General features: G+C 44.0%; 1 protein-coding gene across 3 annotated transcripts; it reads right to left on the bottom strand.

The window, feature by feature from the left end:
• Window positions 1–160: 160 nt before the first annotated feature.
• bsk146 (brain specific kinase 146) lies at window positions 161–22,200 on the bottom strand. 3 transcript variants are annotated; one of them, XM_036955679.2, is made up of 5 exons: window positions 22,069–22,200; window positions 7,061–7,353; window positions 6,224–6,426; window positions 5,785–5,976; window positions 161–5,588 (listed from the first exon to the last, which is right to left on the bottom strand). In XM_036955679.2, exons 2-5 carry the CDS (start codon window positions 7,230–7,232, stop codon window positions 4,875–4,877), a joined length of 1,281 nt encoding a protein of 426 aa, XP_036811574.1. In that variant the 5' UTR covers window positions 7,233–7,353; window positions 22,069–22,200; the 3' UTR covers window positions 161–4,874. The 3 variants fall into 3 exon arrangements, with proteins under 3 accessions (XP_036811574.1, XP_021431223.2, XP_090068345.1); XM_021575548.3 differs by having other exon boundaries at window positions 21,941–22,183; XM_090212219.1 differs by lacking the exon at window positions 22,069–22,200 and adding an exon at window positions 11,080–11,169.
• Window positions 22,201–23,123: the final 923 nt, after the last annotated feature.

Below are 23,123 nucleotides of genomic sequence, written 5' to 3'. Positions count from 1 at the left end.
CACACTGCTAGTGCAGAGATGCTGTAACGTGGTACTGTTGTAGTTGCTAAATGGCCTGTGTTGTGATCTGATGTAATAGCTAGAAATGTAAGAAGAGCATGTCTGTATCTCCTGCAGAATACTGGGACATCTGAGTCCAGGGAACAAACTTACACCGGCATTCATTCCAACCACAGTTTAATTTTTTTTGTCAACTAAATCAGAGCTTACAGGGAAGACGGTTGTATTGCAAAGACATACTCAGACATGAGTTCCTGCGCTGTGTTGCCCTACTCACTAAAACATCACAAATCATGATGCCGCATCAATATGTCACTACAGACAGACAGGAACTCCAATACACAAGTTGCAACACATTACATCATGATAGCTTTGCAGAAACCTTTGTCTAACTCATCTATTGGCTACAGCTATGGTCTGCAACCCAGGTTTTAGCCTTAGATTTGAATGATTAGTTGAATCAGGTGTGTTAGTGTTGGGCTAGAATAAAAGCCTGCACAGCTAGCGAGTCCCCAGGACTCGGCTTGGTGACCGCTAGCCTCTAGAGAAACAACTCCAGCCCTGTGCATTGGGACTGGAAGTAAAGGTCATAGGTTGTCACAAGGTGTAGTAATCTCACTACCCAAAGACACTGATGAAAGGTCAGTGGAGTTTTTCACCCTTATGGATAAGGTGAGGATTTGGGGAGGGTAAGCTGATCCTAAATCTCTGCCTGAAGCCGACTTCTACCCGGAGCATGATTGAACAATACTTCAACTAGCTACAAACCTTATTGAACAGTTCATTGTTGGAAGATGTCAAACCACAGAGGGAAAATAACTTTACTGACTGTTACACGACATTCATACACCCAATTATGAAGAACAGAATACTACAGCTTGTGACAGCAAACTTTTTTTTTTTTTTTTTTTTTTTTTTTTACAATTGTTTTCCAGCACATAAAGATTTATGCAAATATGTCTGGAAATCACAACACACATTTTATTTTTTAAATCTTATTTCTGACTTTAAAATGACTAATTCATTACTCTTGTGATGTTTTGCTTGGCAAGAAAGTGAGAAATCCTCTCCAGATGTCCCTTGCAACTTCTCAACACTTGGCAATTTAGAAGCTACACACTTCATCAAAAATGCATTATTTTGAGAACTACAGTATCTAAACTATTCTAGAAAATCTAGGATTCCCAGGCTCAGTAACTTAGCTCTGGAACCTAGTTCTTACTGGTGAGATGGAAACACAACATCAACAGCATACAAACACAACATTGAATAAAAATGAACTATTATTGTTTTGTCTGGTATTGAGCCCTAAGATGTCTCGAGGTAATAAGACCAATATTTGCTTCAGGACATAATGCAAGAAATTGTGCTACAGCTAAATTCCACATTACAACAATCTTGACATAACTTTTTGTAAAGCCAGTTAAAATGATTCATAAAGATATGTTTTAGTTACTCATCATGCAATTGTTTTAAGTTGTGACTGTGTACTCCACTGTATTTTTCAGCTTGAATTTAAAATGCTAAATAATTATCAAAATCCAAACAATACTCTATTCATCAGCATTAATACATTAAAAAAAAGAATCAAATAAATTGATTAAAATGTGTAAAAATGAAGTAGATATGTGTGTGTTAAGGTGCAGGGATAAAGTGTTGGAAATCATTTAGAGCTATCTGTCATCTTGGCTTGCTGTGGCAGAATAAAGTAAATACATGAATCTAAATGGTCCCACTTTATTTGGATAGTCCCATATAGATGATCTACAGATGGTCATACTATCAACAAACTCTATGTTGATAAGCAACTGCTTGCTAAGTTTGCGCTTAGGGTTATGTTTAGAATAAGGGTTAGGATAAGGGTTAAGGTTAAGGCTTAGTGGATAGCAAGGTTGGGGTCTATCTATTTGAATTCCAGGCAATTCAGAAAGTAAACCAAATTCCAATTCCAAATGAAAAGCATTGAAGAGAATTGGAATTTCAGTGTACTTCCTGAATTGACTGGAATTGAAATGGAATTGACCCCGACCCTGATGGATAGTTAGTTGAAATGTTGACAGGTATTGTCTACATCGACAAACCACCTACCAACTTAATGCCTTTCTCTTCTCCATCTGGTGGCTTTGAATGATCCAATATTAATGTGTAGCACATCATCGGACTAAAATCTAAATCATAAACTGGAGAGAGAATACGCCATGCAAAAAATACTATTAAACACAGTCATTTTCAAGATCCAGCTGTTCAAAATGTGTTGCAGAAGACCATGTAGAGATTTGGCACTAGAGTGTCCAAAAACCTTTACCAAAATGAGTCTAACACAAAACACTTCAAGCTAATCTGGTTATTTAGGATTTAAATAAATCAAGTAAATCTTAAGGCAAAATAAAAATCCACCTAATCATATTTCCAATCCATACACATGGAACATACAGTGATACATACATACATACTGTACACACACACATACATACTTAGTACCAGAGTTCACATTGCATTACAGTAAACATCAAAACTGCTGTTCATTTTGATGATATTCTTTCATTGAGGAACATTTTACAAAGAATTTCTATCAGCTAAAAACCCTAATCAAAAGAACATCTCTTCATCTTTTGGCTTTTTCATAAATGGTTCCACCATGCCAGTTCTGAAGCTCTTTTTTCTCAGTTCACCTTCGACTTCAGTCTTTTTGGGGGAAATATATTGCTTTAAGAAATACATTTTGGTTTTCTTCTGATACTGTCTGAATACCAGCATTTCAGATCACAATGTGTTTTTCAACCTCTCTTTCCGTGTCTTGTCTGTCACTCTTGGTTTGTTGGTTGGCTGGTTGATCGTTCAGTATGTTGTTCATTGAGTCTTTGCAGTCTCTATAAAGATTTGCCATTTCTGTAGAATGACTTATCACTGGATCTCTGACTGAATCATTTTACACTAAGACCCCAACCGGAATCATCAGGAATGTCTTGAGTTGATCCCTTTTTATTTGGCAAAATGTTAATTCATTCATTCATTAAATGTCCTTGCATTTGACCCTGTTCTCAATTTTTTTGTGTGTGATGATAATAATGTATAGTTATAGTATAGTATGTGTCTTGAGTATACATAGTATGTATGAAAGTGTGTGAATATTTGTATACAGTGCATTCAGAAAGTATTCAGACCTCTTTACTTTTTCCACATTTTGTTACGTCACAGCCTTATTCTAAAATGGATTAAATCTTTTTTTTCCCCTCATCAATCTACACACGGTACCCGTTAACGATGAAGCGAAAACAGGTTTTTACCTGTTTACAATAGTATTCATGAGACTCGAAATTGAGCTCAGATGCATCCTGTTTCCATTGATCATCCTTGATGTTTCTACAACCTGATTGGAGTCCACCTGGGGTAAATTCAATTGATTGGACATGATTTGGAATGACACACACCTGTCTATATAAGGTCCCACAGATGACAGTGCATGTCAGAGCAAAAAGAAAGCCATGAGGTCGAAGGCATTGTCCGTAGAGCTCCGAGACAGGATTGTGTCGAGGCACAGGTCTGGGAAAGTTTCCCAAGAACACAGTGGCCTCCATCATTCTTAAATGGTAGAAGTTTGGAATCACCAAGACTCTTCCTAGAGCTGGCCCCCGGCCTTAATGAGCAATCAGGGGAGAAGGGCCTTGGTCAGGGAGGTGACCAAAAACCCGATGGTCACTCTGACAGAGCTCCAGAGTTCCTCTGTGGAGATGGGAGAATCTTCCAGAAGAACAACTACCTCTGCAGCACTCTGCAGCACAGTCAGGCCTTTATGGTAGAGTGGCCAGACGGAAGCCACTCCTCAGTAAAAGGCACATGACAGCCAGTTTGCCAAGAGGCACCTAAAGGACTCTGACCATGAAAAACAAGATTCTCTGATCTGACGAAAGCAAGATTGAACTCTTTGGCCTGAATGCCAAGCGTCACATCTGGAGGAAACCTCAGACTGGGGTGACGGTTCACCTTCCAAAAAGACAACGACCCTAAGCACACAGCCAAGACAACGCAGGAGTGGCTTCGGGACAGGTCTCTGAATGTCCTTTAGTTAACCATACACAAGGTAGTTAGTCTACCTGCCCTACTGGCTGCTGGCCAAATTAGCTAAAGTTCTTGATTCAAGTTACTAAGATAAATAAAACGTCTCAAATTAGCACTTTTGTGTTAACGTCTTTTGAGGTATTTTCTGAACAGCTTCTCACTTTTTTGTTAATCCAGTTTTCAGTTCAACCACACACTTTTAACAAACTAATTTGTGGTGCCCAAATGAAAAATGAAGAAGATCCTTGATGAAAACCTGCTCCAGTGCCCTTAGAACCCCAGACTGGGGTGACGGTTCACCTTCCAAAAAGACAACGACCCTAAGCACACAGCTAAGACAACGCAGGACTTGAACCCTGCGGCGATGCTCCCCATCCAACCTGACAGCGCTTGAGAGGATCTGCAGAGAAGAATGGGAGAAACTCTCCAAATACAGGTCTGCCAAGCTTGTAGCATCATACCCAAGAATACTCGAGGCTGTAACAAAGTACTGAGTAAAGGGTATAACTAATTATGTAAATGTGATATTTCATTTTTTCATTTTTAATACATTTCCCCAAAATTTCCAAAACCTTTTTTTTGCTTTGTCATTATGGGGTATTGTGCGTAGATTGATGAGGGAAAACAACTATTGAATCAATTTTAGAATAAGGCTGTAATGTAACAACATGTGGAAAAAGTAAAGGGGTCTGAATACTTTCTGAATGTATGTATGTATGGATATGTGTGTGTATATGAGTGTAGGTGTCTGTACGTGTGTGTGTACTGTACGCAGTATTTCAGTCCTTCTCAGGCCCGTCTCGCACATACATCTCTCAGACACAGATCTCTATAGGTGTAGCCACCAGCATGCGCCCTGCAGGCTGGTTGTTGTTGCTGATGCTGTCTCTGGGCATGCGTTCATAGCTGTTAGTAGAGGATACGGAGCTGGTGGTGGAAACAGACACAAAATGGTGTCCTCCACCTGATTCCATCATCCCTGCCTTTGTACCCCCAGTCCCCCTCTCCACAGACACAGGAGACAGAGGAGAGAGAGGAGACAGAGTCTGCTGTTTCATCCTCTCCACCAGCATGTCTTCATCGTCCTCCCCAGACGAGGACGACGTACTCCTCCCTTCCCCCTCCACCCTCACCCCTCCTCTCTCCCTCTCTCTCTCTCCACCCCCTCCTCCGTTCCCGTTGCTGTCTCCATCCAGCATCCAGCTGTGGCTGAAGTAGCCAAACACCTCTTTGACGGAGCAGCGTCGGTCCTGCTCCACAGAGAGGAGCCTGCGGAACATGCGGAGGGCCTGCTCTGTGAAGCGGCGCCACTGCGAGGGTACGGTGCCCGTGCGGCGCCTCTGCCAGCGTGTGAACTCCTGATAGAAGGAGTCGGAGGGCAGGGCCTTCTCCCAGGGGAAGTTACCGGTCAGCATGCAGAAGAGGAGGACGCCAAAGGCCCACACATCCGTGCTGTAGTCCACGCAGAAGCCCTCGTGGCGAGACGTGTCGCACAGCTCCGGAGCCGTGTACGGGATGGTACCGCTCACCTAGGAGGAGAGGAAGAAATAGTATTTGTTTATTGACGAGGAAGATTTCATTCTTTATTTAAGTTGGCTCCCATGAGGCCCAGTCTCTTTTATGACATACTTGGTGTTTTCTGCATCTCAAACGACACCCTATTACCCAGACAGTTCGCTAGATTTGTCTTTTTAAATAAAGTTGCATGTGATTTGACCCACTCACACGTTTGACCGGCGAGCCAGCGCGGCGTGTCATGCCAAAGTCGGACAATTTGACCTTGCGGCACTCGCGGTCGAAGATGAGGATGTTCTCAGGCTTGATGTCTCGGTGCACCAACTTCTTACAGTGAAGGTAGTCCAGGGCGATGGCAACCTGGTGCACACAGCGCTTAGCGACGGTCTCCGGGAGACCAACCTGGATGGAGAGGGGAGGAGGTTAGAAAACAATATAAACCTCAAAGATGTTTGTAATGACAACCGCTATAAACGTGTTATGAAGCACTGGAACCTGGAACCTTACGGGCAAAGTGACAACGGGCAAAGGCTATTATAAACTGTCATTGAACATTATTAAGAGCCAATTCATGTTTACAACAAAGCCTACATAGCAATTATAACAGAACATCCCAAATATGCATCCCTTTATTTCTGTCTCTGTGTACCTGTGGAGGGATGATGTCGAAGAGATCCCCGGACAGGGCATACTCCTGGGCAAACACGTAGTAGTCGTCAGTCTCGAAGGCGATCCCAAACATGTTAATGATGAAGGGACAGGGGGAGAGGTAGAGAGAGATGCTGTACTCCCTCAGGAACGACTTCAGCTTGGTCGTCTTCTTCCTCAGGAACTTCAGGGCCATCTTGGTGCCTGAGGGGATAACAACATGTGAGAGATGAGGCCTCCCAGGTAGCGCAGTGGTCTAGGGCACTGTATCGCAGCGCTAGCTGTGCCAACAGAGACTCTGGGTTCGCGCCCAGGCTCTGTTGCAGCCGGCCGCGACTGGGAGCTCCGTGGGGCGACGCACAATTGGCCTAGCGTCGTCCGGGTTAGGGAGGGTTTGGCCGGAAGGGATATCCTTGTCTCATCGCGCACCAGCGACTCCTTGGTTAGCGCAGTGCACGCTAACCAAGGTCGCTAGGTGTTTCCTCCGACACATTGGTGCGGCTGGCTCCCGGGTTGGATGCGCGCTGTGTTAAGAAGCAGTGCAGCTTGGTTGGGTTGTGTTTCGGAGGACGCATGACTTTCGACCTTCGTCTCTCCCGAGCCCGTACGGGAGTTGTAGCGATCAAACAAGATAGTAACTACTAATAATTGGATACTACGAAATTGGGGAGAAAAAACCTCACAAAAAAACATGTGAGAGGTGAATGACTGTAATAGTTGATCACGCTATATGTAATCCTGGATATTTATGAACTGTAGATTAATGGATCAGTGAATGATCCTGTTAAATGTGTGTATCCTCAAGATCAAAGTGTGTGTGTGTGTGTGTCCTCCTCACCTCTGATCTTGTGTATGACCAGGTCTACCTTGCCGTAGGTGCCCTTGCCTAGCTCCCTGATGACATCATAGTACTTGTTAATCTCTAGCATCTCCAGGTTCTGGGCTGCAATCAGCTGCAGTTCCTCCAGAATGTCCATGTTGCCACGGGAACCCAGCGGAGAAGAACTCATACTGGGGACCAGGTCAGGGGGTGTACTGGGGGATAGGGTTAAGGGACGGACAGGAACAGGTGACGGGTTTAGGGGACTGACACACAGGCAGGACTGGAGAGGTGGCTAACGGCTTGTATCACTGAAGAGGAGAGAGAGAAACAGGCAGAAATAGAAACAGGCAGACATTTTGTTAGTGGAAAACACATCAAACATACAGTTTATACAAAAAAAAAAAAAAAAATGTTTCTTTTGTATGTCCAATAAACAAATATCGAACAAGATATAGAAAATGTACTGATGCACACAAACACACACCAGCCTAACTCCATCCTACCGCAGTGTGATTATTCTCTCAGAATAACTTATTTTCTGAACACAGTGTTTACCATCCAGGTGCAGAACACTGACCTATTCCTCAGACTATAGATTCACACACACACACACACACACACACACACACACACACACACACACAAACACACACAAACACACACACTTTGAATGACATGAAACAAGTTGGCTCTGTTTATGGAAACTCCAGGCTTTATGTTTAATTCCTCTGGTTAACACAAAACACTTTGGAACATGCCCTCCCTTTATTTGGACAGTGAAGCTAAAATGTTTCATTCGGCTCTATACTCCAATATGCCATAAGTATTTGAACTATCACAATACTGTCATCTCTCGGACATAAGCTCAATTACTGTCAGTGTTGAATCAGAACCACTACGTCTCTCTCACACATACCATCTCTTTAAGCCTGGAGGAGGGTTTCTGGAACAGTACTCTCAACTCAACTTGTCCTAGCACTGCATTGGCAGCTAGGACAAATGTTTCCAGGTACACGTGTGAGTGTCAGTGCGTGTGCATGTATGTGTGTGTCTATGTGAGTGTCAGTGCGTGTGCATGTATGTGTGTGTCGGTATCTCTGCCCTGCTGTACTTTTATAGAAGCAGCAGCACAAGCGTCAGCCTCATAGCTGGATGAGTCATCAGCTAAGTGACAACGACAGCTATTTGATGCCCACACTAAAAGCACGACAAGGATGTCAGGATCCACCAATTTAAATATTCTGGGACAATTACACTACTAAAACCACCTAGTGGGCAGATGTGACGCCACCTGTACTGGGTTGGATAAAGAGGAAAGGATGCTCCAAAAAGTTCTGGGACACTGTAAAGTCCATGGAGAATAAGAGCACCTCCTCCCAGCTGCCCACTGCACTGAGGCTAGGAAACACTGTCACCACCGATAAATCTACGATAATCGAGAATTTCAAAAAGCATTTATATACGGCTGGCCATGCTTTCCACCTGGCTACCCCTACCCAGGTCAACAGCTCTGCACCCCCCACAGCAACTTGCCCAAGCCTCCCCCATTTCTGCTTCACCCAAATCCAGATAGCTGATGTTCTGAAAGAGAAGCAAAATCTGTACCCCTGCAAATCAGCTGGGATAGACAATCTGGACCCTCTCTTTCTAAAATGATCCGCCGCAATTGTTGCAACCCCTATTACCAGCCTGTTCATCCTCTCTTTCGTATTGTCTGAGATTCACAAAGATTGGAAAGCTGCAGCGGTCATCCCCCTCTTCAAAGGGGGAGACACTCTAGACCAAACTGTTACAGACATACATCTATCCTACCCTGCCTTTCTAAAGTCTTCGAAAGCCAAGTTAACAAACAGATCGCCGACCATTTCGAATCCCACTGTACCTTCTCTGCTATGCAATCTGGTTTCTGAGCACAGTCCTAAACAATATCATAACCACCATCGACAAAAGACAATACTGTACAGCCGTGTTCATCGACCTGGCCAAGGCTTTCAACTCTGTCAATCACCACATTCTTATCGGCAGACTCAACAGCTTTGGTTTCTCAAATGACTGCCTCGCCTGGTTCACCAACTACTTCTCAGACAGAGTTCAGTGTGTCAAACCGGAGGGCCTGTTGTCCGGACCTCTGGCAGTCTCTATGGGGGTGCAACAGGATTAAATTCTCGGGCCGACTCTTTTCTCTGTATATATGAATGATGTTGCTCTTGCGGCTGGTGATTCTCTGATCCACCTCTACGCAGACGACACCATTCTGTATACTTCTGACCCTTCTTTAGACACTGTATTAACTAACCTCCAGACAAGTTTCAATGCCATACAACTCTCATTCTGTGGCCTCCAACTGCTCTTAAATGCAAGTAAAACTAAATGCATGCTCTTCAACCGATCGCTGCCCGCACCCGCCTGCCCGACTAGCATCACTACTCTGGATGGTTCTGACTTAGAATTAGTGCACAACTACAAATTCCTAGGTGTCTGGTTAGACTGTAAACTCTCCTTCCAGACTCATATTAAGCATCTCCAATCCAAAATTAAATCTAGAATCGGCTTCCTATTTCGCAACAAAGCATCCTTCACTCATGCTGCCAAACATACCCTCATAAAACTGACTATCCTACCGATCCTCAACTTTGGCAATGTCATTTACAAACTAGCCTCCAACACTCTACTCAGCAAATTGGATGCAGTCTATCACAGTGCCATCCGTTTCGTCACCAAAGCCCCATATACTACCCACCACTGCGACCTGTATGCTCTCGTTGGCTGGCCCTCGCTTCATATTCGTTGCCAAACCCAATCAAGTATTTGCTAGGTAAAGCCCCGCCTTATCTCATCTCACTGGTCACCATAGCAGCACCCACCCGTAGCACGTGCTCCAGCAGATATATTTCACTGGTCACCCCCAAAGCCAATTCCTCTTTGGCTGCCTTTCCTTCCAGTTCTCTGCTGCCAATGACTGGAATGAATTGCAAAAATCACTGAAGCTGGAGACTCATGTCTCCCTCACTAACTTTAGGCATCAGCTATCAGAGCAGCTTACAGATCATTGCACCTGTACATAGCCCATCTGTAAATAGCCCACCCAACTGCTCTGCTTCATCTTGGCCAGGTCGCAGTTGTAAATGAGAACTTGTTCTCAACTGGCCTACCTGGTTAAATAAAAGTTTAAAAAACACAAAAAAGTCTTGGTGCACCAACAGTGTTACATTAGTACAGAGACCAGCATCTCAACATTCAGTTGGACAGCAGGTCTTGCACTGGATTGGGTGGCACTTGGCAGCTCTGGCTGTGAATGGCTGAGCACCCAGGAAGTTTTGGATGAGAGGAAGTCTGCAATAGCCATCTGTCTGTCTGTGGCATCAGTAAAATGTTTACTGGTGGTTTTTGTTTCTATGGCAATGGCATGTTATTATTTATTTTGTATATCCACTGCACCAAGGTGGCGGAAATTGTCTTTACCCTCCCCTCCCCCCTTCTCTGTCATTCTCCCTCTCTTTTTCTAACCATCTCTCTTTCAGAGGTTAGTTAGAAGCCGACAGCACTCTGCCAATTTCCAGATTGCGGTTATGCAACAGCCAAGCTAAAGCTGACAGGCTAAGTTAGCCGAGGCAAACACACCAGAATCACAATGTTATTCCTCCAACGTTCTAACAACCTCAACAAAAGTACTGCTCTGCTCTGCTGCGGTTAAGCCACTAGCTCTCTTCTGAAGCCTTTCAACAGATTGTAATTTGTCTGATGCTGGACCATTATGGAAGCAGCTGTAACAAAACACATTAAAGATGTTTTTTTACTGTATTGTTAAGAGGCAACCATTTTGCCGGTCCACTCGAATAAATGAAATCAATCAGAATTGAAGATGAAAGATGACCTTCCTCTATTCAAAAGAGAGCACTGGAGACAAACACACATAGTCTGTACTGTACAACCCTTCTGGATTGTTTGGTGGAAACACACTGATTATTTTCTACGGCATGTAATCTAACAACAAAATATATTAGCATTATTTGCATCTCTCTCTCTTTAATCACCTGATCCTTTCCTTGCCTTACGAGGCTGGCAGCTTTTCAGCAACACACAGCTGGAACCGAGAGAAAGAGAAAGAGAGAGAGAGAGAGAGAGAGAGAAAGAGAGAAAGAGAGAGAACACAGATAGTGGTTTTCACCTCCTGCTTTGACCACAGGGGTGTGAAGAGCTTCAGGTACAACAGGTACTGTACCACGCTAGCTCATTTCACGCACACACACACACACACACACACACAGCTCTATGTCAAACCCTAGTCTAGTCTGACAGGGCAAATTCACCCCAGTCCTAAAGCAGGATCTCATTCAAGAGGACATAACGTTACCCAACATTTAGGTAGAAATGCCTTCTATAGAACACGCGTACTTCCCTGTCCAAGAACTCCTTAGCAACAGCAGCCAAGCAGTGATTGTTTCAACCAGCTCTAGTTAGATACAGAGACAGAGGAGCACACTGGATTTGACTTTCACTGGACTATGTTGAGCTGCTGCTGATGTTGAATGCTAAAGTAAAGGCGAGCTCTGCTCATGTCAACTGGGCTTCTGTCTGACTTATACTCTGACTCATCATGGATCTGTGTGTGTGTGTCATCATAAGCCCCTTTGATCAGCTGGGCTTGGCCTAGATCTGCATGCGGGCCACACACAACAGGCACACATGCACAGACAAACTGTTGCTGGCCAAAATGACCGGGAGAAAAAAAATCCCAAAAATACATTTGACCGGCATGCTTATCGCCCACAAGTTAATTTGCATAATTTTCTGGAATTAAATTGCCATGTGTGTATATTCGTTAATCCTCATGTAGCCCATTTTATTTATCATATTTCTCCTGATGCTCCTCAGCTGGTTGCTGCTGGATGGAGTAGCCTAAAACATGTTATTTTATAGGCCCATTCATTTCGCAACAATTCTAAATGCAATTGTGTGTTAAAAACAGCTACTAGTTGTAGTTCTCAACTGGTAGGCCAAATTGATGCGTGCCTCCCATTCACCATAGGCTACAAGTGCAGGCAACAGGGGGGCATTCCGGCACTTTACAGTGTGACCTGGAGGCAGAATGCATTTTGAAAACATACTTAATTGTTTGAAACCTAAATGTTTTACTTGATATTAGGCCTATTGCCACTCCCACTGACCAAATTGTGGGCTTCCTATGCACTGTAAATAGGCATTGGCCTGTGAACTTATGATTTGAAACTATCCACAGCTATTTTTTTTAAAGAAGCAAATGATCCTCTGCGGCTAAGTCATGCTTTCTGGTGAGGTATTTTGAATGATTTAATAATGGTTTAATTATATAATTTTGGAACATTTATTTCAATTAACTTCCATATAGGACCCACCACTACGCCATTTCTCCTCTGTTCTATTAGTTTTCATATCAACTTTATTCCGTTGCCCAGAAGCCAAAGGCACAATCTTTGTCATATTAGCAACCCTTCCTAGTTGTTGATCATTAGATTCCCCCCTTTCTAAATTCCTAATGGATAGTTTAATCGATGTCACAGGTGTGATGTTTAGAATGTTTTTTTTAAAGTTTTTTTTATTGGATTTTGGTAAATGTTTGAAAATTACGATTTATTGTCTGCTTCATTACAGGAGTTGCTTGTTCTGTGTTACGCACGCCTCTATGAAGAGGGAACGCAACCCCCTGCTACAACTAAACTCTCTGTGAAGCGAAAGAGGTATGGACTGTAGGTGCGAGTAAGGATGACAACAGGCAGAATGTGGTACCGTTTACAAGGACTTTATTCCTTTAGACGGTAATATGGGGAAAAGGGGCTGGACGGAACCAAAGCAAAGAAGGTAAATCTCAAAGCCCCCCCTCTCCTATCTTACCTGCCTACACACTACTTACCTAATTTAGCACCACCTGGTGCCCTAACCAAAATACAGGGAGTGGTCCACCCAGGTCTTACCTAGTGTGCCTAGACAGAGAATATACTACGGGTATATGTATGCCCGCGGGCCTCTTGCCTAAGCACTCCCAAGGTGCCTTCCCCTTCTCCCCTGGGAACAAATGAAACAGAATATTAAACAATTTTACAAACAAACTGAGAAACAGAGGACATCAAATAACCATCATATCTAATGTTGATGAAGTTCACCCCTCATCATGAGCTGTGAGCTCTGAGCAACAAACTCACAGAACATACCCACTCTGAGCAATGAACTCCCAGCAAAATCAACCTCTAGCAAAAACTCTCTATCACAAACAATCGCTCAGCAATGACCTCAGCAAAATCTCTCTAGCAAAATCTCTCAGCAATCCCTACCTCCAAAATCTCTCTAGCAAAATCTCTCAGCAATCCCTACTTCCAAAATCTCTCTAGCAAAATCTCTTTAGCAAAATCTCTCTCAGCAATCCCTACCTCCAAAACTCTCTATGCAATCCCTACCTCCAAAAATCTCTCTAGCAAAAACCTCTCTAGCAAAAACCTCTCTAGCAAAAACCTCTCTAGCAAAAATCTCTCTAGCAAAAATCTCTCTAGCAAAAATCTCTCTAGCAAAAATCTCTCTAGCAAAAATCTCTCTAGCAAAAATCTCTCTAGCAAAAATCTCTCTCAGCAATCCCTACCTCCAAATCTCTCTCTCTCCTGAACAGAACACTGGCTTTTATGTAGCTTCAGAATGAATGTGTAATTGGAGACAGCTGTGTCTTGACGAGGGGGCGGGGTCAGCTCTCCAATTAGCCCTGGAGTCGACCAATCAACTGCTTGAGGGATTTCAGGAAGCCATTTCCTGAAATAAACACATGCACAAACAAACTACAACACATAAACTGGGGAACGTAACATTCTGCTAAAATGAATTACCATAATCTAAATGTTTTTTATTTATTTTTATTGCGGATAGATTGTAGCTTCCATCAATGTAATTGTTTGCATCATTTCCGTTTCCATTTTTAGGGTAAATATATACTACAGTTTAAAAGTTTGGGGTCACTTAGAAATGTACTTGTTTTTGAAAGAAAAGCACATTTCTTGTCCATTAAAATAAGTCTACACCCGCAAAACACCAGTCTCACAACAACAGCCAAGAGGCGACTCCGGGATGCTGGCCTTCTAGGCAGAGTTCCTCTGGCTAGTGTCTGTTATTTTCCCACCTTAATCTTTTCTTTTTATTGGCCAGTCTGAGATATGGCTTTTTCTTCGCAACTCTGCCTAGAAGGCCAGCATCCTGGAGTACTCTAATGTACTTGTCCTCTTGCTCAGTTGTGCACCGGGGGCTCCCACTCCCCTTCCTATTCTGGTTAGGGCCAGCTTGCGCTGTTCTGTGAAGGGAGTAGTACACAGCGTTGTAAGAGATCTTCAGTTTCTTGGCAATTTCTCACATGGAATAGCCTACTTTTCTCAGAACAAAAATAGACTGATGAGTTTCAGAAGAAAGTTTTTTGTTTCTGGCAATTTTGAGCCTGTATTCAGAACAACCGTTTTCAGCTGTGCTAACATAATTGCAAAGGGTTTTTCTAATGATCAATTAGCCCTTTAAAATGACAAACTTGGATAAGCTAACACAACGTGCCATTGGAACACATGGTTGCTGATAATGGGCCTCTGCACGCCTATGTAGACGTTCCATTAAAAATCAGTCGTTTCCAGCTACAATAGTCATTTTCAATATTAACAATGTCTACACTATTTTTCTGATCAATTTGATGTTATTTTAATGGACAAAAAAAAGTGCTTTTCTTTCAAAAACAAGGACATTTTTAAATTACCCCAAACTTTTGAACGGTAGTATATACACTGCTAAAAAAACAAAGGGAACACTAAAATAACACATCCTAGATCTGAATGAATGAAATATTCTTATTAAATACTTTTTTCTTTACATAGTTGAATGTGCTGACAACAAAATCACACAAAAATGAACAATGGAAATCAAATTTATCAACCCATGGAGGTCTGGATTTGGAGTCTCACTCAAAATTAAAGTGGAAAACCACACGACAGGCTGATCCAACTTTGATGTAATGTCCTTAAAACAAGTCAAAATGAGGCTCGGTAGTGTGTGTGGCCTCCACGTGCCTGTATGACCTCCCTACAACGCCTGGGCATGCTCCTGATGAGGTGGCGGATGGTCTCTGAGGGATCTCCCAGACCTGGACTAAAGCATCCGCCAACTCCTGGACAGTCTGTGGTGCAACGTGGCGTTGGTGGATGGAGCATGATGTCCCAGATGTGCTCAATTGGATTCAGGTCTGGGGAACGGGCGGGCCAGTCCATAGCATCAATGCCTTCCTCTTGCAGGAACTGCTGACACACTCCAGCCACATGAGGTCTAGCATTGTCTTGCATTAGGAGGAACCCAGGGCCAACCGCACCAGCATATGGTCTCACAAGGGGTCTGAGGATCTCATCTCGGTACCTAATGGCAGTCAGGCTACCTCTGGCGAGCACATTTAGGGCTGTACGGCCCCCCAAAGAAATGCCACCCCACACCATGACTGACCCACCGCCAAACCGGTCATGCTGGAGGATGTTGCAGGCAGCAGAACGTTCTCCACGGTGTCTCCAGACTCTGTCACGTCTGTCACATGTGCTCAGTGTGAACCTGCTTTCATCTGTGAAGAGCACAGGGCGCCAGTGGCGAATTTGCCAATCTTGGTGTTCTCTGGCAAATGTAAGCACAACCCCCACCTGTGGACGTCGGGCCCTCATACCACCCTCATGGAGTCTGTTTCTGACCGTTTGAGCAGACACATGTGTGGCCTGCTGGAGGTCATTTTGCAGGGCTCTGGCAGTGCTCCTCCTTCTCCTTGCACAAAGGCGGAGGTAGCGGTCCTGCTGCTGGGTTGTTACGGCCTCCTCCACGTCTCCTGATGTACTGGCCTGTCTCTTGGTAGTGCCTCCATGCTCTGGATACTACGCTGACAGACACAGCAAACCTTCTTGCCACAGCTCGCATCGATGTGCCATCCTGGATGAGCTTCACTACCTGAGCCACTTGTGTGGGTTGTAGACTCAGTCTCATGCTACCACTAGAGTGAAAACACCACCAGCATTCAAAAGTGACCAAAACATCAGCCGGGAAGCATAGGAACTGAGAAGTGGTCTGTGGTCACCACCTGCAGAACCACTCCTTTATTGGGGGTGTCTTGCTAATTGCCTATAATTTCCACCTGTTGTCTATTCCATTTGCACAACAGCATGTGAAATTTATTGTCAATCAGTGTTGCTTCCTAAGTGGACAGTTTTATTTCACAGAAGTGTGATTGACTTGGAGTTACATTGTGTTGTTTAAGTGTTCCCTTTATTTTTTTGAGCAGTGTATATACAGTGGGGAGAACAAGTATTTGATACACTGCCGATTTTGCAGGTTTTCCTACTTACAAAGCATGTAGAGGTCTGTAATTTTTATCATAGCTACACTTCAACTGTGAGAGATGGAATCTAAAACAAAAATCCAGAAAATCACAATGTATGATTTTTAAGTAATGAATTAGCATTTTATTGCATGACATAAGTATTTGATCACCTACCAACCAGTAAGAATTCCGGCTCTCACAGACTTGTTAGTTTTTCTTTAAGAAGCCCTCCTGTTCTACACTCATTACCTGTATTAACTGCACCTGTTTTAACTCGTTACCTGTATAAAAGACACCTGTCCACACACTCAATCGAACAGACCACAACCTCTCCACAATGGCCAAGACCAGACAGCTGTGTAAGGACATCAGGGATAAAATTGTAGACCTGCACAAGGCTGGGATGGGCTACAGGTCAATAGGCAAGCAGCTTGGAGAGAAGGCAACAACTGTTGGCGCAATTATTAGAAAATGGATGAAGTTCAAGATGACGGTCAAACACCCTCGGTCTGGGGCTCCATGCAAGCTCTCACCTCGTGGGGCATCAATGATCATAAGGAAGGTGAGGGATCAGTCCAGAACTACACGGCAGGACCTGGTCAATGACCTGAAGAGAGCTGGGACCACAGTCTCAAAGAAAACCATTAGTAACACTGCGCCGTCATGGATTAATATCCTGCAGCGCACGCAAGGTCCCCCTGCTCAAGCCAGCGCATGTCCAGGCCCGTCTGAAGTTTGCCAATGACCATCTGGATGATCCAGAGGAGGAATAGGAAAAGGTAATGTGGTCTGATGATACAAAAATAGAGCTTTTAGGTCTAAACTCCACTCGCCGTGTTTGGAGGAAGAAGAAGGATGAGTACAACCCCAAGAACCATATCCCAACCGTGAAACATCATTCTTTGGGGATGCTTTTCTGCAAAGGGGACAGGACGACTGCACCGTATTGAGGGGAGGACGGATGGGCCATGTATCGCGAGATCTTGGCCAACAACCTCCTTCCCTATGTAAGAGCATTGAAGATGGGTCGTGGCTGGGTCTTCCAGCATGACAACAACCCGAAACACACAGCCAGGGCAACGGAGTGGCTCCGTAAGAAGCATCTCAAGGTCCTGGAGTGGCCTAGCCAGTCTCCAGACCTGAACCCAATAGAAGATCTTTGGAGGGAGCTGAAAGTCCGTATTGCCCAGCGACAGCCCTGAAACCTGAAGGATCTGGAGAAGGTCTGTATGGAGGAGTGGGCCAAAATCCCTGCTGCAGTGTGTGCAAACCTGGTCAAGAACTACAGGAAACGTATGATCTCTGTAATTGCAAACAAAGGTTTCTGTACCAAATATTAAGTTCTGCTTTTCTGATGTATCAAATACTTATGTCATGCAATAAAATGCAAATTCATAACTTAAAAATCATACAATGTGATTTTCTGGATTTTTGATTTAGATTCCGTCTCTCACAGTTGAAGCGTACCTATGATAAAAATGGCAGACCTCTACATGCTTTGTAAGTAGGAAAACCTGCAAAATCGGCAGTGTATGAAATACTTGTTCTCCCCACTGTATATATATATATAAATATACATGCACATTACCGGTCCAAAATTTTAGAACAGCTACTCATTCAAGGGTTTTTCTTTATTTTTACTATTTTTCTACACCGTAGAATAATAGTGAAGACATCAACACTATGAAATAACACATACGGAATCATGTAGTAACCAAAAAAAAGATTTGTTAAACAAATCCAAATATTAATTATATTTGAGATTCTTCAAATAGCCAGCCTTTGCCTTGATGACAACTTTTGACAGGTAGTGTATATACATATCTTCTTAAAATATATTTTCCTTTATTATTTCCTGCACGCCCAACCGCCCCTCCCCTAATTGGAGTAAAGTAATGGTTTCCACTTCCGGCTGATTTAAAAAAAATGTAACCTTTATTTAACTAGATAAGTCTGTTAAGAATAAATTCTTATTCACATTGATGGCCTACCCCCATGCCAAACCCTAACCCAAATGATGCCAATTGTGCGCCACCCTATGGGACTCCCAATCACGGCCGGTTTTGATACAGCCTGGAATCGAACCAGGGTCTGTAGTGACGCCGCATACACACTATATACATTTTACAGATACAATCTATTTTACAATAGTTATATTTTGTTTGTTTTTAGTCCTGGCCTTCCTATATTTCTTATGTCTATCCAGTTTGATTTAAATGTGATTTCTGTTATTCTGAGCACCGTGGGTTGACGCTGTAATTGGTTTATGCACCCAATGCATATGGGTCCAGTACATTTTTCCAATGGCCGGTAAATTAAAATCTTTATCAAATAACTCAGCTCAGTATTTGTATGATTTATTTTATACAGTCTTTTTAGCTCAATAACCTAATAATTTTGGACTCCACTGTAGGTCTGCGTAAAGGACACCCATTCCATGTCAGGCATAATCATTTCTATTGGGGCTGCATCATGTTGAGCTCTGCATGGTGCAGCTGTAGCCTAGGCCTACGACTCTGTCCTCACACTTCCCTTCCCCTCTGGCCCTGACTTGGAGGTCAGTTCTGATCGGTTCTCTTTCAATTATTAATTTTGATATCTCATGTGGGGATTCGCTAGGATCACCTACTCTCGGTTCTCTTCTGCACAAAGAGTATTACTCTCTCGTGCTCCTCAGATCGACTGGATCCATGTTTCCCTGATGAACTATTCAGAAGTGAACCGTGAAGGATATCGCTGCCGCGTGTAGGTCTTCAGACCCTGTCGAGAGGTTGAGTACTAACTGGAAAGCTTTTGTTTAATGTAGAAATTCCTTTCAAACCTCTCAGTCGCCATTGGTAACTAGCTTCACGGCTAGCTATTGAGACTCGGTTAGCCCACGCTGCAAGCTCACCTCACTAGTATACTCTACGTAGAACATGGTAGCATTTCTATCTACCTTCTTTTGTCTGGTTTAATCTACGTTCGCCCATTGTGTTAACTAGTCTGACCGTCTCAGCCTCACGGCTCCTTCGGTCGTGGAAGCACACTATCTAAAGGCTAACTCTGCCCCCAAGTGGGTTCCTTCAGCCAGCACTGAGCTAGCCATGTGCCTTCACCACGAGGTAGCTGCTAGCTAGCTAAAGCCCCAACGCCCCCAAGCGTGTAAAGCATTCTACTGTGCTAATTATTGCTATCTGTTAGCCGCAAGGCTTCTAACTAGCTATCTTATTTCGCCGTTTACACAAGCTACTATTTGTTAGCCACAATGAGCAAGGTTTAACTAACTAACTAGCCTACACCATCTACACGTTGTTCTTACAGCAGGCGTTGCTCTGTCCCCCTATCAAGCCTTGTTCCTCACAATGGCCAATGCTATCCCATCCCAGGATGAGCCGAGCCAAGCACTCAGACCCCCATGTTGCGGTTTCATCATTGCCGGGAAAGATTCCCACCCTCAATGCATCAATTGCTTGGGTAAGGAACATGTCCAAGAGGCACTTGAGGACCATGAGTCCTATAAGAACTGCTAAATGTTGACAAGGGCAGGTCTGAAAAGGAGGCTTAAACGTGCTTCTATCTGGGTAGTACCCTCGCCACTGAGCCAACAGCGACAGCTGAGGCTCAGCTCCCTACAACCGTGCCTAGTTGAGGGTGAGGCCATGGAGCCTGGACTCCCTCCCCTCACTGTCTGACGACATAATGTCAGGCGAAGGTGAGTTAGGGATGACGAGAATGACGATGGGATTAATCTCACGGAAATCTTCAAGAAAACTCAGGAGGTGGGGGCTGACGACCAAGTTCTCTCGCCCTTTTAATTCCGCAGGCCTGGTGGCCCAGAGAGCAATGGAGCTGCTTCTGGTCAGCCATTACAACCCTGCTTACAATCAGTCCTGGCAGGTATCGTCATGCAGGCTTTATACCCATGTGAACGAAGCAATTCTCCATTCTCACCCGGATGCGTTAGACCTCGGGGAATAGCTGGTAAGAAAAAAAAGATTAAAATGTAAAGAGTGCCAGCCCCTTATGCAAACTCTCTGTTTTAGAGTTATTGCAGTTTTCTGGCTATGGCTATGTACAAAGGGCCTCTAAGGTGCAGGGTTGAGTAACCAGGTGGTAGCCGGCTAGTGATGGCTTTGAGATAGAAGCTGTTTTTCAATCTCTCGGTCCCAGCTTTGATGCATCTGTACTGACCTCACCTTCTGGATGATAACCGGGTGAACAGGCAGTGGCTCGGGTGGTTGTTGTCCTTGATTATATTTTTGGCCTTCCTGTGATATCAGGTGCTGTAGGTGTCCTGGAGGGCAGGCCGTGTGCCCCCGGGGATGCGTTGGGCAGACCGAACCACCCTCTGGAGAGCCCTGCGGTTGCGGGCGGTGCAGTTGCCGTACCAGGCGATGATACAGTCCGACAGGATATTCTCAATTGTGCATCTGTAAAAGTTTGTGAGGGTCTTAGGGGCCAATACGAATTTCTTCAGCCTCCTGAGGTTGAAGAGGCGCTGTTGTGCCTTCTTCACCACACTGTCTGTGGGGGTGGACCATTTCAGAGTGTCAGTGATGTGCACACAGAGGAACTTGAAGCTTTTCACCTTCTCCACTGCTGTCTCGTTGATGTGGATATGGGCGTGCTCCTTTTGTGTCCAGTATGAAGGGAGTTAGATAGTTTCAGGTGCCAATCCTAACTCGCATTAGCATTATTAAGCACAATAGACATGTCCCAGGACCAGATAAAGGCTTAGAGACTGTGCATAAGCTAAGCGCCCTCCTTATCTTCTTCCTTTGTCTTGTTTTACTACAAAACATAGAAATGCGCCATTTTCACATATGTTGATGTTGGGGTGGTGTTGTAGATGATGAATATGAAGTTTTAAAAAATATAAATAAAATAAAAGGCCTTTCTCTTAATAAAGTTAGTTTCTGATAGCTTGACGGACCCTGAGCACCCTCGCCGCCTGCTGCACCAACCCGGCCAGAAGCGGCTATGCTGGTGTCCCCTGTAGGCCTAGCCATAGGCCTATGCTATATCTATGACTATGTCTGTCTTGGACAACTGCAAGTGATGAGAACAAGTGACCGTCAGAGAGAGAGGGAGAGAGCTGACGACGAGATAGAAACTGGAAAACAGTCAATATGATGTAAAGTGACTGTCATTGCGCGCGAGAGAGAGCACTTGAGCGATGGAATTCATTTACATACGCGTGTGCCTAGCCTAGAACAAATGAAGATAACCACATTGCGAAGAGGCAACACATATCAATTGTCGGATATAATGGACTATGTTATGCACTACACATACTTGGCATTATCCAGGTACACTTTTACGCAAACCCATAAAACATCCGAAGACATCGCATCCAGTACGGAGGACGGCAATAAATCATCAGCACAGAAATACAAATGCAACAGCATTGTTTCAAATGACTGACACCTTGCAGCAGTAGCCTTGCAAGCAGAAGTCTAATTTCGTGCCAGGCAAATGCGCACCACCCATTCGGCACCAACAGTAGAGGATTCTACAATGTTTAGATAATTCAATATCAGTTACTTCTCATTCTGCAATAGGCTACTCACCATTCAATATACGAGGGCTCTGAAGTCTGCCCAGTCACGCCAGATAAATAACAAATCGTGAGGATGATAGCACATAAACTGCTTGGCTAATATAACAATTTATCTTCCCCGTCTGCATTCAAATGTACCTTATCGTGCTGTTGACACCCGGTCTAGCGGTAAATTCGCATTGCTCAGCTGACCGCTAGCACTTTCGCAAGCTTCTCTAGCTCCAGTCCTATTGTCTCCGCATCGCTCCTGGATGAGAGGATCAGAGAGGAGGTTCCAGCCTCTTTTCCGCCTCAACCAATAACAGCGGAGAATCGGTAGACGCGCACCCTGCTTGCAAGCCTGGACCGGAGCGACGGTCCTCGCTGTCTCCGTACAGATTAGCGAGTTAAACTCGGAAAGGAAAGGTAGGAATGAGACGTGAATTTATCGGTTGACGGTTGAAGAAGAGTTTGGGAGGGCATTATAGGGATTCAAGTCATGGAAAGTGATGGGCTACATCTCAAAATTAGTCATTTTATTGCAGGACTATGATGGACATTGTTTCATATTACCACTATGATCAGCACAATTGGAACTGTTTGGATGCATGACAGTCTTGTAACAAACAGTGGCTTCCTCTCCATCATCTTAGTTTAGGCTAATAACTGATCTGAAAACAGGAGAATGTTCACTACAGTAGGACTTTGCTATCACCTGTCCAGTTCTTTCAGATCACTGAAGATGAAGGAAGAGAGAAGAAATACATCTTAGACTACTGCACATGGTGCATTAAACTGTCACTGTGAGGCGTGAGAAGGACTAGTTATTAGACCTAGTAACATATCATTACCATCTCTGATGTGGTGTTACCAACAGGTTGCATCACCAGAACAGATAGAGATGGGAGAATGCCAGCAGTGCTATCTAGATACCGTAACATTACACACTCCCTCATACCACAGCGTTACATTCCACAGAGAAATACACACAAGACAGGGAAGATACAAGCCTATAAAAATACTGCAATGACTAAGTGTGTGTATGTATGCATGTATGTATTTGTCCTGTCAATGGTCTGTTCATTATTATACAGTAATTACAGAGGAACGGTGTGAGTCGTGTGTGGAGCCTGTCTGGTCTGGCAGCCTGCTCTGTTTCTGCGTGGTTTATCTTCACACACACTCATCATAATCACTTAATCCTCTGGTACAGA

Source organism: Oncorhynchus mykiss, chromosome 20 (assembly GCF_057628025.1).
Source record: "Oncorhynchus mykiss isolate SJ-2025 chromosome 20, ASM5762802v1, whole genome shotgun sequence".
NCBI classification, from domain to species: Eukaryota; Metazoa; Chordata; class Actinopteri; order Salmoniformes; family Salmonidae; genus Oncorhynchus; species Oncorhynchus mykiss.
Note: the sequence above shows the minus strand (reverse complement) of the source record. Positions and strands in the feature narration are given on the sequence as shown.

Bases quoted from the DNA above. Each gene is read 5' to 3' on its own strand.
- bsk146 (XM_036955679.2), bottom strand. From the start codon at position 7,232: ATGAGTTCTTCTCCGCTGGGTTCCCGTGGCAACATGGACATTCTGGAG. The intron at 5,977-6,223 runs GTACACAGAGAC...CTCTCCATCCAG, and splicing joins TCGACATCATCCCTCCACAG to GTTGGTCTCCCGGAGACCGT. The intron at 5,589-5,784 runs GTGAGTGGGTCA...CTCTCCTCCTAG, and splicing joins CTGGCTCGCCGGTCAAACGT to GTGAGCGGTACCATCCCGTA.